This window comes from Lupinus angustifolius, chromosome LG03, assembly GCF_001865875.1.
Source record: "Lupinus angustifolius cultivar Tanjil chromosome LG03, LupAngTanjil_v1.0, whole genome shotgun sequence".
NCBI lineage: Eukaryota > Viridiplantae > Streptophyta > Magnoliopsida > Fabales > Fabaceae > Lupinus > Lupinus angustifolius.
Window position 1 is genome coordinate 13,935,399 of NC_032011.1, and position 17,313 is coordinate 13,952,711.

General features: G+C 32.3%; 2 protein-coding genes and 1 long non-coding RNA gene across 5 annotated transcripts; 1 reads left to right on the forward strand and 2 right to left on the reverse strand.

Moving 5' to 3' along the window:
- LOC109343441 (expansin-A8-like) lies at positions 1,526-3,305 on the reverse strand. Its single transcript, XM_019581714.1, has 3 exons — positions 3,060-3,305; positions 2,415-2,727; positions 1,526-2,172 (listed from the first exon to the last, which is right to left on the reverse strand). Exons 1-3 carry the CDS (start codon positions 3,202-3,204, stop codon positions 1,869-1,871), a joined length of 762 nt encoding a protein of 253 aa, XP_019437259.1. The 5' UTR covers positions 3,205-3,305; the 3' UTR covers positions 1,526-1,868.
- On the reverse strand, positions 10,014-15,289 carry LOC109343443 (transcription factor RF2b-like). 3 transcript variants are annotated; one of them, XR_002107213.1, is made up of 5 exons: positions 14,733-15,289; positions 13,285-13,417; positions 12,027-12,111; positions 11,195-11,652; positions 10,014-10,349 (listed from the first exon to the last, which is right to left on the reverse strand). XR_002107213.1 is itself a non-coding variant. In XM_019581715.1 (4 exons), the coding sequence occupies exons 1-4, from the start codon at positions 15,110-15,112 to the stop codon at positions 11,276-11,278; spliced, it is 975 nt and encodes a 324-aa protein (XP_019437260.1). In that variant the 5' UTR covers positions 15,113-15,289; the 3' UTR covers positions 11,194-11,275. The 3 variants fall into 3 exon arrangements, 1 of the variants encoding a protein (XP_019437260.1); XR_002107212.1 differs by having other exon boundaries at positions 10,014-10,356; XM_019581715.1 differs by lacking the exon at positions 10,014-10,349 and having other exon boundaries at positions 11,194-11,652.
- Positions 10,684-11,101, forward strand: LOC109343444. The gene is made up of 2 exons (XR_002107214.1): positions 10,684-10,791; positions 10,979-11,101. It is a non-coding gene; the product is annotated as an uncharacterized LOC109343444 (long non-coding RNA).

Sequence of the window (17,313 nt, forward strand, 5' to 3'; positions counted from 1 at the left end):
TATATAGTAGTCTATGAATGTAAAGTTGAGTTAAATGAACATCTCAATTATATTACTTATCAATATTTTGGTCTATACTAACATCATCTAAGACAAACTATCTTTTATTTTCTAGTGACTGGTTTCTTTAAGCATCACAACTTTTGATAGTGTTCCGTATTTTCATTTGTCAAAAATGAACATATAATAGTCATGATTTGATAAGTTTCTTTTGTGAGAAAATTTCGCCATTTTGTGGCCACAAGGATTTAAATTGGCATCTTTTAGCAAAGTCTTCAAATTGGGATGCTTTTCAGGACAAAATTTGAAAATTTTATAATGTCTAAAGAACTTAGCTAGGCACCTCTTAGCAGCATGAGAACGAGGATAGGATGAGGATGAACATGAGGAAGAGGAGGAGGATGAGGACGAGGATAAGGATGAGGATCAGGACGAGGATCAGGATAGGAGATGGATGGGGATGAGGATAGGGGGAGGATGAGGAGGAGGATGAGGATAGGAAGAGGATGACGATAAGATGAGGATACTTTTCTTTTCATGGCTTTTACCACATTTTAACATGGTATCAGAGCATAATTATCTTTTGATAGCTTCCACTTATGGTTCCATGAAGGATTTCATGGAAAACATCAACAATCAGGAACATGGTGGTGCTTTCTTTTTCATCTCAATTGCCTTCATTAGTGTTATTTAGCTTCCAATAGGTGACAATGCTGCATGTGGCAAGACTATCTTAATTTCTTTGATTGCTCTAGCGTTGTTCTTGCATCCAATGTTTCTTTTCAACATATGACCCTAAATGTTTCACTCACCAGCTTGAAGAGGGATATTAAAGATATATGATAAGTTATTTTTGAAGATGATAGTTGGTTAGAAAGTTAGGAATTAGCAAGTTAGATTTATGTTAGTTACTTGTTTTACAGACTTTCTTTTCTCCTTTTTCTCTTGTATAAATAAATCATATTGGCTCACTTCTTATTCAATCAATTCAATTCATTCAATGAAATATTATCAATCTTTGTTTCTCATTCTTCTTTCTTTAAGCTTTCTTTTATACACTTTTTGATTCATCAAGAAATTTTCTTTTCATGGCTCTTACCACATTTTAACACAAGTCAAACATTGCCTTCTTCCAAGTGCAAAAAGGAAATAGAAAAGTGAAAGAAAGATGAAGAAAAAAATGTTCAACTCTAAATTATTGACTTTAGAAATCATAACTATTTGTTCCTAATGCTCAAATATAGAACTACAAATAGGTTGATTTCTTCACATGCATGACAAGGGCATGACAAATATTAGGAGTTATAAGGTGATTAGATGATTGAGCTGAAATATTTAAGAAATGAAATAATAAGGAGGTTAAATGTTTGAATCATACTCAATAAATATTAACATATTAATATTTACCTATAAAAATGGCATGACAAGTAGAGTACTAAGGTAAAAGTAAATAGATATCAATTTTAGTGTGTTTCAAAGTCAATTTTGATTTAGAAACTGAACATACAAAGTTAGAAAAGACTTGTAATAAAAAAGCATCATCAAATTGATATAAAAACTCTCCCCCAACATGGTTTTTACCATTTTGTGGAAAAAATATACAAGACTATTGAAATCATCATCACCTTTTACTTCATATGAAGGTTATGATCAATGATTCAATGAGATATCTCTCAAACTTAAAGAACTATATATTATATATTTAGTCCTAGCGGGTGCCATATAGCCACCACAGCAATTAGAGGCCATGTTGGTCAAAACTCATTCCTAAATCTACCTTTTTCTTTTCCCAACTCTAACAAGAGTGACAATAATACCATATAGTATACAATACACAAATTTTCATCTTATATTGGACCTTTAGGACTCTAAAACTGTCCTCCCTGAAATGTTTGTCCAAATTGCCAATTAGCAGGAGCAATATTGTTACTGGTGATAGTCCTTCCATCACTTGTAGTAACCTGAAATGAGAGACTTTGACCATTGAGATAGGAGTTGCTCTGCCAGTTCTGGCCCCAGTTCCTTGACATGGCTTGCCATCCAGTTCCAGAACCCTTGATGGAAACAGAATGAACATCTCCGGCGCCGCCGACATTTGTGATCAGGACCAAGTTGAAGTAAGAGTGACCATTTATTGTGAACCTGATTCCTCCTTTCTTCACACAGGAAATCCTGATTTAAGACAAAAACAAAAAAACATGTTAATGCAGGTTCCTTGTCCAAAACATACACCTTATGGTTTGTTCGCTAGTTGGATTTTCAAAGGTAAAAATGGAAAAAGAATGATTGGGAGCTATGAAATACACTTATGAGATGATTATGATGTCTTCCCTTTTCATTCCTTCCCCTCCAAAACTCAACTCGCAAACGGACCCTTAAAATACTTTATCCAAATACACATTTATGGAATTTACCTTCTGAATGAAACAGGAACAATTCCAGCTTTGTATTGAGCAATTTGCAAGAAAGCAGGTTCAGCCAAATCAAAGTGTTGTAGTGGAGGGTTGCACCATCCACCATTGTCATTAGACAAAGCAAAATTAGGGGGACAGAAATTTGTGGCAGTAACAATGATGCTACCAGGTAGACACCATCTAGCATCATTATCACATTTCATCTCATAGCAAGAACCACAACTCAAACCATTGTTGAATAGAGCAGTGCTAAGTGCTGCAGTGTTAGTACCATAACCTTGGCTATAAAGATTTCCATAACCACAAGCTCCTCCTGTAATAATAACAATATCATGAGATAACTATATCTTTGACTTGTAATAATAATAGAACAAAGAGTTAATGATTAGAGCTTAGGATCTCTTTGCAAGTTGAATTTTGAAGAGAAATGGAAGACTTCAGAACAATCTCACAAGTATATTTCATGGCTCTCAGTCCATTTATTTTCATTCATTTTCCTCTAAAATCCAAGTGGCAATCAAACCCTTAGCCCCGATATGCTAAAATAATAAGGCATAGTAGATGTTTAAGGGAAAAGGGTGATGTGGTGACAATGTTAATAAATTTTATATAAACAGTGTACACCAATTAAAACATAAAACTTACCCATTGTGCCTGTTGCATCTCCACCACCATAAAATGTAGCATGACCACCTTGCCATCCACCATCATAGTCACCAAAAGTGCCTTGAAGGCAAAGATTAAGAACAAAGAAGAGAAGAGAGAGGACATAGGTTGTTGCAATTGCCATTGTGTGTTACTAGTTCTTAGAGAAGCTAGCAACTAAGGATATGATAAGGTAGGAGAAGTTTGTTTTTCACTTGTTTGATGCTAATACTTGGCTAGGGTTGGTTTGCTTATATAGGAAAGTTTGGGGCATTAAAGACCTTCAAGTGGGTTCTTATACATATTTACATAATTCTCTAATTTATCATATATATCATGAACGAAATTCGTCACATTGTATATCATACATTATACTGAATTTATCATAAAAAATGTCTTATAAAATTGTATAAAAATTGACGAACTATGTACTTAATTAAACTATGTACTCATTGTTGTATAGAATTCCCTTACTCTTATCTTGGAAAGAGACAACTTAGTTATTCTCATTTATCATGTATAAGAGAAAGTAAAGATTCTCTCTATTAATGAAGAGACAAATATCATATAATAATATATAAAGAATAACATGAAATAACACTTTTATCCTTTTATTTACTATAATATTATTTTTTTGTCATTAAAAATATAAGAACACCTAACTTTCTATTAATAGAGTGAATCCTTATGAATTCATAAAAGAGGATTAAAACCACAAAATGGATTCACATTTTCAGAATCACTAGGCGCACATGCAAATGTTTGGGTTACACTACCAACTGCTAAATCTACGGTCCCACTCAGCACATGCATTTCTCAACTGTTTTATTATAAGTCCTAGGAAAAAATATTTTATACTCCTTGTTACTAGTAAGTAACATTCATTTTCTTAAAACAAATTTACTTTCATAGAAAAAGGAGTGATACAAATTAGAATTTATGAGTATAAAAGATTTATATTCAAGTTATACGCCCTTAATTTTATACCCTTTATTTATGGTAAAAAAACAATTACATGCTTATTTCAAGTGGTAGTTACTTATGAAAGTGTGTTGTTTTCTTAATTTTTCCTTAAATCATGCTAATCAGACTGCAGCAGAAAAAGGTCACTAACTTTGGGTTATCATACTTTTACACCTTAGTGTAATATTTATTTACTTTTGGTGAAGATTAATACACAGTTAATATATTATTATTTGTATTACTTATATTTGAGTAAATAATAATGAAATATAAATAGTGAGTGATAAAAAACTTTGAAGCTATCATTACATGCATTTCTTTTCTCCCTTCAAGTTCGTCCAACTTGGTGTGCACCACACTAGTAGAATGAATGAGATAATTGTCCAACCATAATTTTTTAATTGAGTTTATAAATCTTTTCTTTGAAGGAAGTTGAGTTGATACTGAAATATTAATCATTTTCATTTTTTGATTAGTTTGATTAGAAATTGTGAAGTGAGTTAATATGGATCCTTTTCCACCAAGAATATAATATATATATATTGTTATTGTAAATTTATATTCAATTGGTACATTTTGGATATCCGTATATAATTTTTATCACTTTCACCAATTGCATACTTTTTCATGAGGCCGTAGGCAATTTCCTCCATAACATATACCTACATTTTTTTCCTCAGAAGAGGAACAGTGTCATCTCTGCCTTCTACTTAGTTGTCTTATTACGAATGAATAGGACAAAACAGTTTTCGAGAGAAGGATTCTATAATGCACAAGATCTGAGCAAATAATAACATAAACTGTAGCAATCCACAGAACCAAGAGCTCAAATATTTTCATACACGTGTGTCACATACTGCTATAAGTTAAGAAGATTTAGAAAATCAATATTGCTTAAAAGTTTTGCAGTTATAACCAAACTTTAATAAGAGGAATAATAAATTTTTCTTTGTCCTTTTCTTTTGCATACCTAACTCCCCTAATAATCTATAGCATATATAATTAGTCCCTTCAAATTACTAATACTTTAAAAGAATCCAATATTTTATTTGTCGGTTGGTTAATATAGACAAACCGTATTCTAATAAGAAATTATATGACTAACAGCAAGTACTGATGTGATATTATATGCCATTAAAATAAATTAGATAATGCCCATTCTACAATGAAGGTAATGAGTTATTTTGATATAACTGATGATTCTCACTATAACAATAAAGAATTAATCCCTACGTACAGTGTTCTTCCCAAAACAATTTGCTTCCCAGGAATATAACGTTTGAACATTTGGCATAACATAACATGATATATGAAGATCCAATGTAATATTACAACAATGCATAGTTCACGAATCTAGTTGTGTAGTTGTTTATACTAGAAAACCCAAATACATTTAAATTAGAACTTAAAACAATTTACAGATATAAGTAATGTTGTGAAACATGAATCGGTAAACGAGAAGAGATCTTGTATTAGGTTTAATCGATTTAAACAGTTAAATTATTCTGTCGGACCAGATGATTTCATATATAATTATATATAAATATAAACTTGTTATAATACACAACTATATCGAATTAATATTTCTCTATTTTTGTTTGGACCGGAGCAAAACAAATATTAAATTAATATATTATTTTTTAATTTTAATTAAGATGTTTTGCATTAGGTTTAATTAGTTGAAAATTCTAATAAATTAAAACCTTATCATCTCATAATTGAATTAATAATAAATTATATTTATTACTATTAAATAGTATAAAATTATTTTGGGACCTTCAATGATCATCATGCCCTAGACAATTGTCTCAATTGTGATGTCACAACCTGTCTAAGTAATAAATATAATTCTATTACTGAAATCTAGTTTATTGTGTATTTGTGTAGGACCAATTTGATATAAACATTTTACCTATACATTCAAGTTGTTAAATCTAAATGTCAAATGGACACATGGTCGCGTTAAATCTATGGACTTTTGAAGTTTAAACAAAGACCATATTAATTAAAACAACATGAGGACACTTAACTTTTTTGTTTAATGAAACAACCTTTCAAAGTTTTCCAGCAATCACTTGATAATGTTCCCTTTTGTATGCATGTGGTAATTGGTAATTAATATGCAAAAAAAAATTGAGTATAAACTGTAAGTGTAAATATTTTTATATTATGCTTATCATTCATCATTCATTTATATTAATTTTTTGAAGAGTTAATAATATTAAACATAAATATTAGATAATATAATGATAGTGTATAAAATTCATATGGGTCATTCAATACATCTTTTTCTCAAAGAAGTTTTCCAATGTGTTGCAGAAAAATGGTGAGGAGATATGAAATTGGCCCTACCATGTTACGAGCACATGCACGTCCCGTTCTTTGTGCCCATTTCATTCAAGCGTCATTTTCAGAGAAAATTAAGAGGTCAAGAAAAGAAAAAGGAGTAAGCAATTTCAACAAATTTAGATATTATAATTCATAAATAAATCCTCTAGTGACTAATAATATCAGTAATGGGCATGTATTGTCACCAATAAATGGATTATTTTACTATTTGCTTACTTCCAAAGTTCGAATAAGTCTAATATTTGTTGTATAAATGTTTTTATATGGTGATTTAATTATTCAGGATCTTAAAGCATTGGTTATTTTCCATATTGAGAATAAAAAAGTGAAAATAAAATATAGCCCATCACAATTGGTAACTATGTTAAGGGAGGAATCTCGAAACTATTGGAGGGAGAGCCGGAGATAACATAAAATATACATAAATATAAGTAGTTGTATAAAATATATTTAAAAAAGTCAAACATATACAATATATATATAGTAAATATTTTAGAAAAACATTCTAAAAAAATTCAAAATACTACACCTTCTCGCCCTCCCTTAGATTCATCTATCACTAGCTTGTACGGCAAAATGAGTTTTATCATAATAAGAGAAATTAGACTATGAATATATTATGCACGGATAATATAAGACTTTTTAAAATTATCAATATATCATATATCATGTGCATGTTAATAATCGTTGAATAAATATTAAATTCTAATATAGGAGAGGTTGTATCTTGTAGACAACTCCATAATCTCTCACGAGAGTGATTAGTATCTGCAACTGTTTGGTTATTTATTTTTATTATACACTAATTTGCGGCGCATTACTCGTGAGATTTATTGATTGATCTAACTTTTGTGCCTGGAATCTTTATAACAAGGACATGGATGTAATAAATATATACTACTTCAATGTAAAAGAAATATATAATATTTGAAGAAGAAACCTCCTCTTGATACTTACTTAACAAGTTAAATAAATTAAAGTATAGTAAGAACAAAATGACAATTGAGATCTGCCATACTTTTGGCCACCAAATCTTTTTTTTTTGTTCCATTAAGACAAGCTTTGATTCGGACATTGATAAACGTTCCTTTTGAATCAGAGTAAGAAATTCTTTTTTTGAAGTTTTCAAATTTGTCTTATGAATTTTTTTGGGTATAATATTATCATCCTATAGTAAATGAATAAATTTATTTCAGGTGTGTAGCAATCCTATTCAACAAATATTGTTATCATCAAGTAAACCTTTGATCTTTGGCCTAATTTGATAGTTAAGGTTATCTTATAATATGAAATAAGTGTTTAATGAATTAGTGTCCTCATAATATAATACGTGAAGCTGCATTTTCTCACATCTTCCTTAAGGGTGTTATCACCTTTCGCTTGTCTCATCGTTATTACCCTTCAGATTTTCTATAACATATATAAAGGAGTTAGGATCTTCTTCTCTATCGGATAGAAGAATGTTGTTTTTTCTTTTAGATTTAAAAATAAAAGTATCTTCTTAAAATATAAAGAGCATGTGTAATGTGGATGGGCACACTATTTTAATTAGTCAATATTTGTTGTACCTTTACCATAAACTAAAAGATTGGAAGGCAACATCAAAATGGAAGGCTAAATCTTGTCATTCTTTTTAGCTGAAAGTTAATCTCTTTTTAAGATATAGAGATGAATACTAAAATAATTTTTGTCTCTAACAACAATGTATTTTTATACACACGACATATATTATAAACCTGAAAATTATAGTTGAAAACCTTGACAAAATCTGTCATTCTTTGATAGATAATTGGAAAGCTCCTGTCCAAAAAGCTTAAAACCAAAAGGGAAAACAATAAAGACCTCTCACAAGCCGCATCTTCTCTCTTAAAGTTTATACTACTTCATGTATTACTTGTTTTTGATTGGTTAAAAAAGTAAAATAAGAATTAAATAAATATTAACTTTATATTTTCTTACTAATAGTAATAAGATGATACATGGAGTGTTAACATATTGAGACAGAAGATGTGTTCCCGAATGACCTCGCAACAATCCACATTTTATTCGGATCACGCATATAAATGTTCAAAATGAAGAGATGATGTGAAAACAACATGATTAAAATGAAGGCAAAATTCTCATTATTATTATTATTATTAGTGCTTGAAAGATCAAACAAAGGGACATTCAAAGAATCTCCTGCAAGGATTAAGGGCATGTGGATTAAGGGACCATATGAATGTGCCCTTCACTAGGCTTGTCCCATGGTCCCACTTGAGAAACATGCAAAAACCTGCATATGGATTGAACTTGAACCACTGGGGTCACTTTCCAAGTGTAGTTAATTGCAATGGTCATATATGAACCATTGGGGAACAGGGTTTTTTGAAGGGTCACTTTCCTAGTGGTAGTTAACAGCAATGGTCATATGTAGAAGGGAGATATATACAATCTTCCAAATATTAAGTTTCTTGTATCGTTCATACTGGTAATACTAACTACATGTTCCAAACCCTACCATGTGCGTGTAAATGGGGTGCTGGGTTTATATAGCCTAGTAGCTCATCCATTAACCTTTGCAAGCTTCACTAAAATTGGAGGTGTCAATTCGTTCATAATCCACAATTTATCTAAATTCAAAAAAATTATATGCATCTAAATTTATCTATTAAAGTGAATGGACTTAAATGAGTATAATTCAATGAATAGTTTTAATAATAAATGAGTTCAAATTCATTCATTATACCCAATGTATATTATATCATTTGGATGGATATTCAATTCATCTAAAAAATAAACATTCACAATTCATTCACTTTTTAATTTTCTCCATTATCTTCACTTTCACTTTCTTACATATGCTTCTCATTCTCACGTTAGGATGTGCGAATGTGGTTCATGTTAAAGGTTTGTTCTTAAATACATAAGATATAGAAATATTAGTTAAAAATATTGCATGTAGAAACTTTAAACAATGCATGTTTATAGCATGTTGCAAAAATGATTTTTTTAAAAGTTCAAAAATCATTTTTTTTAAATGTTTCTTAAAAGAATAAAAAATAAACACAGTTTTTAAATGGAATTCATTTTCATAGATAAATTGAAATTCATTTTCATACATAAATTGAAATTCATCTGTTAAGTTTGGATATAAATAAATTAGATAATTTAAAATATCATTTAATAAATTTATATGCATTTGTGCATGATTTTTCATCCTATTAATTAGATCCAAATCTATATCCATCAAATTCATCTATTTGTCACTCATATCTAAAATTGATTATACAAGTTTGGTGTCCATGTATCTATTGAAATGATATGTTATCAGAATTTAATGAGGGGTTAACTGCTCTGGATTGTATTGGCTGTTTAAGAGCTCAGGTAGGTATTGTTAATAAGTTTAGAATTAGGTATGGGATGCGGATACAATCTTCATCCACATCAGAAAAGGGAAAAGGGAAAATGGTTAGGGGTTGCTTATAGTGAACAATGGCTATCCATTGTAGTCTAAAAACAACCCCTTTGGTCATTTGTCAAACAAAAAATTAACTTGACTTTGAGTGCAATCAGAAGTGCTTCCAAAAAGTTTCTTTGGACTCATGAGTGCATTTTATGAAATTAGTTAGGTCTTTTCTATAAACTCTTTCTTTCTTTTAATTAATAAAGGTTTAAATGAGTTGGAGTTTGATTCCACAAGCTCAATATAGTTAGGTAAGCCTTACAAGTCTATATGTCTTAGAAATTACTTACCAAATAGGCCAGTGAGATTATAATAAGCTCACTAAATAAGTATGAAAATAAAAGAAAAATTAGCTTATTTCAAAAAGACTTATTAAATAACCACTTAACTAAGTTGTTTAGGCAAACATACCCTTAACATGTACTTTACTCAATATACACACCAATCAGGTGGTCAAGATTCTGAGTTTTAGATTCTTTTCCTTGTTCTGTTGATCTGCTTCTGGCTTTGGATAAACATAATGCAACTCTTTCCTGCAACCTTATCAGCAAATGTGACATAGAAAAATGCTGACCAGGTTAAAATTGAAATGGCAAAAGAAATAAAAAGACAATAACGGATAAAAGAAAAGAAGGGACCATCTCAATAAGAAGTGTTTGCCATTCATTTCCTTCATAAATCATACATGAGGCCAACTAGTAAAGATATGAAAACTGGATCCTCTCCAGTATTGGAGGAGATTGTGACATGTGGCATTGAATTTTTTTAATGATACAGACTTTAAATTGTTTTTAAATAAAGTTTTTTTTTTAAATCATCAAACCAATATAGGCCTTACATCCAATATTGGACTGTCCAGTACCGGAGAGATCGAGGCATTGGAGGTGCTCATTCACTTGACTTCTATTGAAGTAACAGGAGAATTAACCAACAAGACATGTCTACTTTATGTATGGATATAAATAAAACATGATGGTCCATCCATTCATGGAACACCATCTCCATTTGTATAAACTGTTGCAGCTGAAATTAATGACAAGTGGTTCTCAATGCAAAGGGAAATTGAGAGCTGCTATAAATACCTGCTAGTCTGGGCCAAGTGCAAATAGGTGTACACACAGAATGAGAATGGTTGTGTTATTGAATAAAGGGTTCAATTAAGTACATGTTTTCAGAGTAATAAATAATGTGCAAAAAGGGCCAGAACAGATCATGTAGCTTGAAATTACAACTTCTCTCGCATTTTGAGCTCAATACATTAATTTGAACTCTAACAAAACAAAAAAGGAAAGGGGGAAAATAAAATAGCTCCCTTATAAAGCCACCAAAAATGAAATTTAATCAAATAAAAAGTTGAATAGAAGGAAAAAATCAATACCTCTAGCTCTCTCAAGCATGTCAGTCTATGAACAATTCAATAAACAGGTCGGTGGTGACATGTTGGTCAGTCAACTTTGCATCAAAAGGCATTGTTGATTTTATTAACAGAAATGGAGGGACTATCATGCATCAGATTGTGAGAAGCCATGTGGCTTATGTCCAGCCCTTGAAATTGGTCAATAGAATCACTCGACAACATTTCTGACAAATCATATGGAGTGGCTGGATCAAGCACAGGCCGATGGGAAGTTGACATATTAGATGAGGGTGCATGCATCTGTGGCATTTGCATGGCGTGATGCCTGCCCGGCCACTGTTGTGGCTGATGTGAGAAGAACAGAGTTGGAGAATACGAAAATTGGTGCATTCCAAAACCATAGGTATCAGCATGAGTTACTGTTTCCCCAGTAGCCATCTTCAGCCCATCGACTTCTTTCTTCAGTGCTTCATTTAGAGCTGCAATTATGAATTTTTAAGATGGGAGGGGCAAATCGTGCAAGTGAATTATAAATGACAATATATTAACTGAAAGTTTAACCTACAGGCACGCACACACTAGTAGTAGGTGCGATGGTCCACAATCTTTCATATATTTTTTTCTGGAGCACATGCAACTTAACAGTTCTAAAATAGCACTTAAGAAAGCACCAAAACTTTAAAGATATTTCCAATAAATTCTCAGAAAATAACAATTCCACTAGGCATGCAAAAACCAGTAAAATTTCTGAGTATCAATTTAACTGGAGTCTAAGATAAACTTGTATAGCAAGTAACAAGTGGAAACAGGGACATTAAAATCAGCAGATTTTGTTGGTATGGTTGAGACGTACCATCACAAAACTTGGCTTGTTGCTCCATAGCTTGTAACTGAAGCTTAAGCTCAGTGTTTTCAGATGAAAGACCAGTTGTATCTCTCTGAAAAAGATGTTTCAGAATGAGTAAGTCTCAGGTAGAGCATAATATGAAAGCCTGCCATTACATACCAGAAATTTGACAATTATAAACCAAGTGCAATTAAGTAAAAAAAAAGCATATTTATTTGAAGAAGAATAATTGACGACAAGAAACAAAACAAAATCAAACCAAAAAGCCACGAACATAGAACGAACTGGATCCTCTCTCATTACATATGAGTATATGACCATCATGTTGGAAAGAGAAGAAGCAAAATAAAGCATCTAAAACCCAGTGTTTCAATTAGAAAAGCAGGCATTTTCTGCATGAGAGGAAGCAGTCCCATCCAAACTATCATAAGTAATGACTTTTCAAAATTTTAAATATCTGCATCGAGCTAGGTTTGTATGTGTGATTGTGTGTATAACATAAATACGTAGTAACATGGCAATCTGTAATGACTTGCATTGACTCCCTGTCCCCAGTTCTAAAGCAAGGGAGCCAAACATTTCAATCAGTGCTGTTGGAAATCTAAAAGTCCCACGTCGTTGGAATAAGAGAAAGCTTAAGGTTATATATACGCTTCAGTGTTATGAGACCAAAATAACTAACAAGAGCCTAAAGTGAAAGCCCGGTTATATAAACTCACTAGCTCACTCTCCCATCCAAGACATAAACAGGCCCCCTTCTCAAATTCTAATATGGCAAATCACAACTAGATCAATGTTGTGTATACGAGTCCAAAATCTCATGGTATTTTGGACAAACAAGCAACTCAAAGTTAAAACCGAATAATATAAATTCATTAGTACACTCTCCCATCCAAGACTTAAATGGGGCTGCCTCGAAAATTATAATAATTGCATATTTTATTGTAGGACATTATGGCGTCGTTTGATCAATATAGCTGACCTCACCAAGTGGGAAAAGGCTTGGTTCCTATTGTTATTGTAGAAATTGACTGACGTGATGTGAGAGTTTTTGCGATATTATATGCAAGACATAAGTCATTCTTCTGTTCATACCAACATACATATTTAAAAAAATACAACAAACTATATTGATGAGCATGAGAATGACCAAGAGAAGTACATCTATTATAAAAATATTTCTTAGGTGTAGTGCAGCCAGCTAGATTTGTTCAATGTAGTCATTTACAAATCAAGCAAGGCAGATTTATGCTTCAATAATAACCTGGAAAAGATTTAACTGAGCTGAAAGAGTAGTCGCCTCTGTTTGAAGAATTTGAATTTTTCTTTCAAGCTGTAATACATAACCAGCCTTTCTTTCTTTTGAGCGTGAAGCAGATTGTCGATTGGCCAAAATCCTGCATCAAATGCACAAGCCTCCTTAACTAACTTCCAACGATATGAATAAATAACTACGGAATAAAGGAAATATTATGAACAGAGTAGCTCAACCTACCAGTGTGCTGGATGAGCAATGCAAAACCCCTCATACCTACCCACAGTTACTAGGAATGGCTACAGCCCTACACATACATAGTTCCTCACCTTTTACATTATTATTAGAAGATTTACTCTAAGGTGAACATGATAAGTGGTATGCAAGGTTAATGACAGAATCTAGTAACTATGTGCCGCCTACCCAGAAGAGGCTATGACCTGTCGCAATAAGGCATACACAGACATTTGTTTGGGCTAGAGTGCAGCAAAGAGTGTCCCAAGAATGGGGCCAAACATAGTGAACCCCTTTTAATTTTCTAAGAAGCAAAGGAAATCAAAATCTGTCCATCATCTAAAAATTGATTTTTTCTCTTCCTAATAACCGGACAAAGGTAAAGAGCTAAAGCTATAAGAGCAACCACAATTCGACATTCGTTCGAAAATCGACTTGTTATTTAGCTCGATAAACTTGGTTTGTGGACAAAAATAGTCAAATTTGAACTAAAGATTAAGATTGTAAAATAAACGAGCTGAACTTGAGTCAAGAACAATCCGACTCATTAGCTTCATGTGTTGGCTTGATTATGTACATGTGTATAAATATGTATATATACTGTGTATATATGTGTATATAAATATGTATGCATATATATATATATATATACGTGTAAGGAATATTTAACTTTATATATTAAATAAATAATCATCATTTGAGCTAAGGAAGTGAACCAATCAAGCTAACGAGTTAAACTAAACAGTTCACAAACTCTTGACGAATCAAACCAATTCGAGCTGATAAGTTGAATCGAACCGTTCAATTGAGCCAATTCGAGCTGAAAACATAACTAGTTTTGTAACTCGAGTTGAGTTTCGAGCCGAGCAAATCCTAATCGAGATGAATCGATCTGAGCTCTAATTCGATTTGGTTCGGCTTGTTTCAATACCTATCCACAATGGTTTCTTTTTTAAGAACGTCTCAATGTCGTTCACCATTGTGTTAATGCTCTTATTAAGAATTAGTTCCTATTTCGCAACTAGATCTCACGTGTGTTCCACAACGAACGACAAAGGTTCACAATTGGAGTTAATGTTATTAAATTATTGGAAAGTTTAAACAAATATAAAAAAGCAGCACTACCCATCTAAGAACGGAAAAGCCGTTCAACACCGTCGATGCTCTAAAAACGCAATGCTATATATATAATATACGAATGAATGATGAAAATGGAAAGAAACCTCTTAGCTCGTTTAGGATCAACGGTCCACAATTCAGCGAGCTTATCAGGTGACATAGCCTTCTTCGCCTCAATCCCTTCCATTAACGAAGACAACGATCCATCATCAGAATTGCTTCGCCGGTGACCGGCCCTTCCGGTTTTGCTACTCGACGCATTACCCGTTCCGTCACCGGTTTCTTCCGGTTTCGGTGGTTGGACATTGGATCCAGAATTATCGGAATCAATGTAAGCGGAGAGAAGATCGTGATTTGAAGGTTGATCTGGATGTTGAAAATGGAGCGAAGGAGAATCGAAGGGATCGAGTTCGAGATCGAAGTCGTCGGGGATTCGGAAATGGAGCTCCGATTGAGATCGACGGTGGTGGGATGGAAACGACATCGTTTTAGAGGGATGAGAAAGTGAATGAGCCTGTTTCAAGATTCAAAATTTGAACGGATCACAGCACCATTCATCCTCTATGTTCTGTCTCTCTCACACACTCGCCTTATTCGCTACTACGGTATCTCCCTCCCCTATAAAGGAAATCCTATATACAGTTTCTATTCTATACTATCAAATGAATTTAAAGTAATTGTGTTTTTTATAGATAAATAAATTAATGTACTTCAGAAATAAAAAAGTTAAAAATATATATACTTTAGATTTTAGCTAAGGAAATATAATAATTTGGATTAAAGGATAAATCTGAATTACTAAATTTTCCTAGAATAGATAGCTAAGATGTGAAGTAATTTTTTTTAACTTATTTCTAAAGTAAGTAGATCACCTCCAATAAATTAAATAAAATATTTTTGTTGTCTAATTATTTTTTAGTATGTTATTTATTTCATAATATTCACATTACTATTTCCAACTTGAGATTAGAGAGGAGAAAAACCCGATTGTATTAATAAAATGTTGGGTTTGGATTCCGTGCATATGTGGAGAAAGACTTAATTGGGGAAGTCTATTTGTTCCACTTAATCTAATGAGTAGGAGTCAGATGAGGCAATAGAAAAGTGAGAGAAGTTGAAAGAACTCAACCCATAGGAACTCATAGCAGTTGTGTGAAATTTGAGAAAAGTTAACCGTTGGATCAAGCTAAAATTTGGACAGTAGGTTCACAACTTCTAGTACTTCATTCTGAACGGTTAGATCGGTGAGAAGTTGTCTGAAGTGGTATAAAACGAGCTATAACAGTGGTTATTTTTTTTTTGGTTTTTTCTTCAACTTTGTGTTCTCATTTTCATGCTTGTTACTCTATTGCATGTCGTACTATTGAGCACATTTTGTGCTGTATTTTAGAGACACACTTGTATTCATATTTTGATCATAGTGGAACTTGATTGACTAGCTTGCGCCCATGGTTTTTACTTCTCAAATTGGGAAGGTTTTCCACCTTAAAATTTTGTGTGTCCCTTGTGTGTTCTTAGTTACTGCATTATTTGTTATTACTCCTTATAGATTCTAGCAAGTTGAGGAAATTATTATCCGCTACATATACTCTGTTAGAGTTTTCATTGTTATTATGTTGAATTTTCTATCAGAGTGGCATTAGAGCTATTTGGTTTGAGGTTATTTGACTTGCTTGAATGATGAAGACAAATACACATAGAATGATATGCACTTGTGGAAAGGAAAAATGAAAGATTTATTATTTGTGAAGAATTTGCATATTCTTGTGTTTGTTAGTGAGAAGCCAAAGTGGAAGTCTGATGAGGGCTGGAGTTTTCATCATCAACAAGTTTGTGGTTTCATTCGACAATATGTAGAAGACAATGTCTACAATCACATTGAATCTTCGTATGCTTCTAAATCATTGAATAATAAATTATACTTGTTGAATTCCTTGATGAATTTGAGATACAATGAGTGAGCTTCTATTTCAGATCACTTGAATAATTTTCAAGGGCTCTTAGATTAATTATCAAGAATGAGTATCAAGTTTGACGATGAAGTGTTGGAACTATGGCTACTGAATAATGTACCAGATTCTTGGAAAGCATTTCGATTTTCAATTACAAATTCAACCTCTTATGGTATTGTCACTTTGCAAAGCATAAAAGGAAATATTATTAATGAGGAGATGAGAAGGAAGGCACATGGTACTTCATCTTATTCTGAGGTGTTTGTCACTGAAAACAGCAGGAGAAGTCATAGAAAGGAACCGAAAGGTGATAGAGAAAAGGACAGAAGTAAATCCAAGTCCAGATACAAAAATATGGAGTGTTACTATTGTCACAAAGTAGGTCACATAGAAGAATAGTTTTCAATGAAAAGGGAGAACAAAGACAAGAAGGGCAAGCAAAACGATAAGAATTATGGTCATGATGATCGTGTTACTACTATTACTTATGACAATCTTATTAGTTTTAATGACCATGATTCAGTTAATCTTGTATTAGATGAGAGTATGTGAATAATTGATAGTGGTGCTATACTACATGTTACACCAAGGAAGTAGTTCTTTATATCTTACACTTCTAGTGATTTTGGAGTGCTGAAGAGGAGTAATGATGGTGTGTCAAAGGTAGTTGGCTCCAGATGTTCGTTTCAATTTAATCTCTGTGCAGATGCTTAACGATGGTGGTTATGATAAT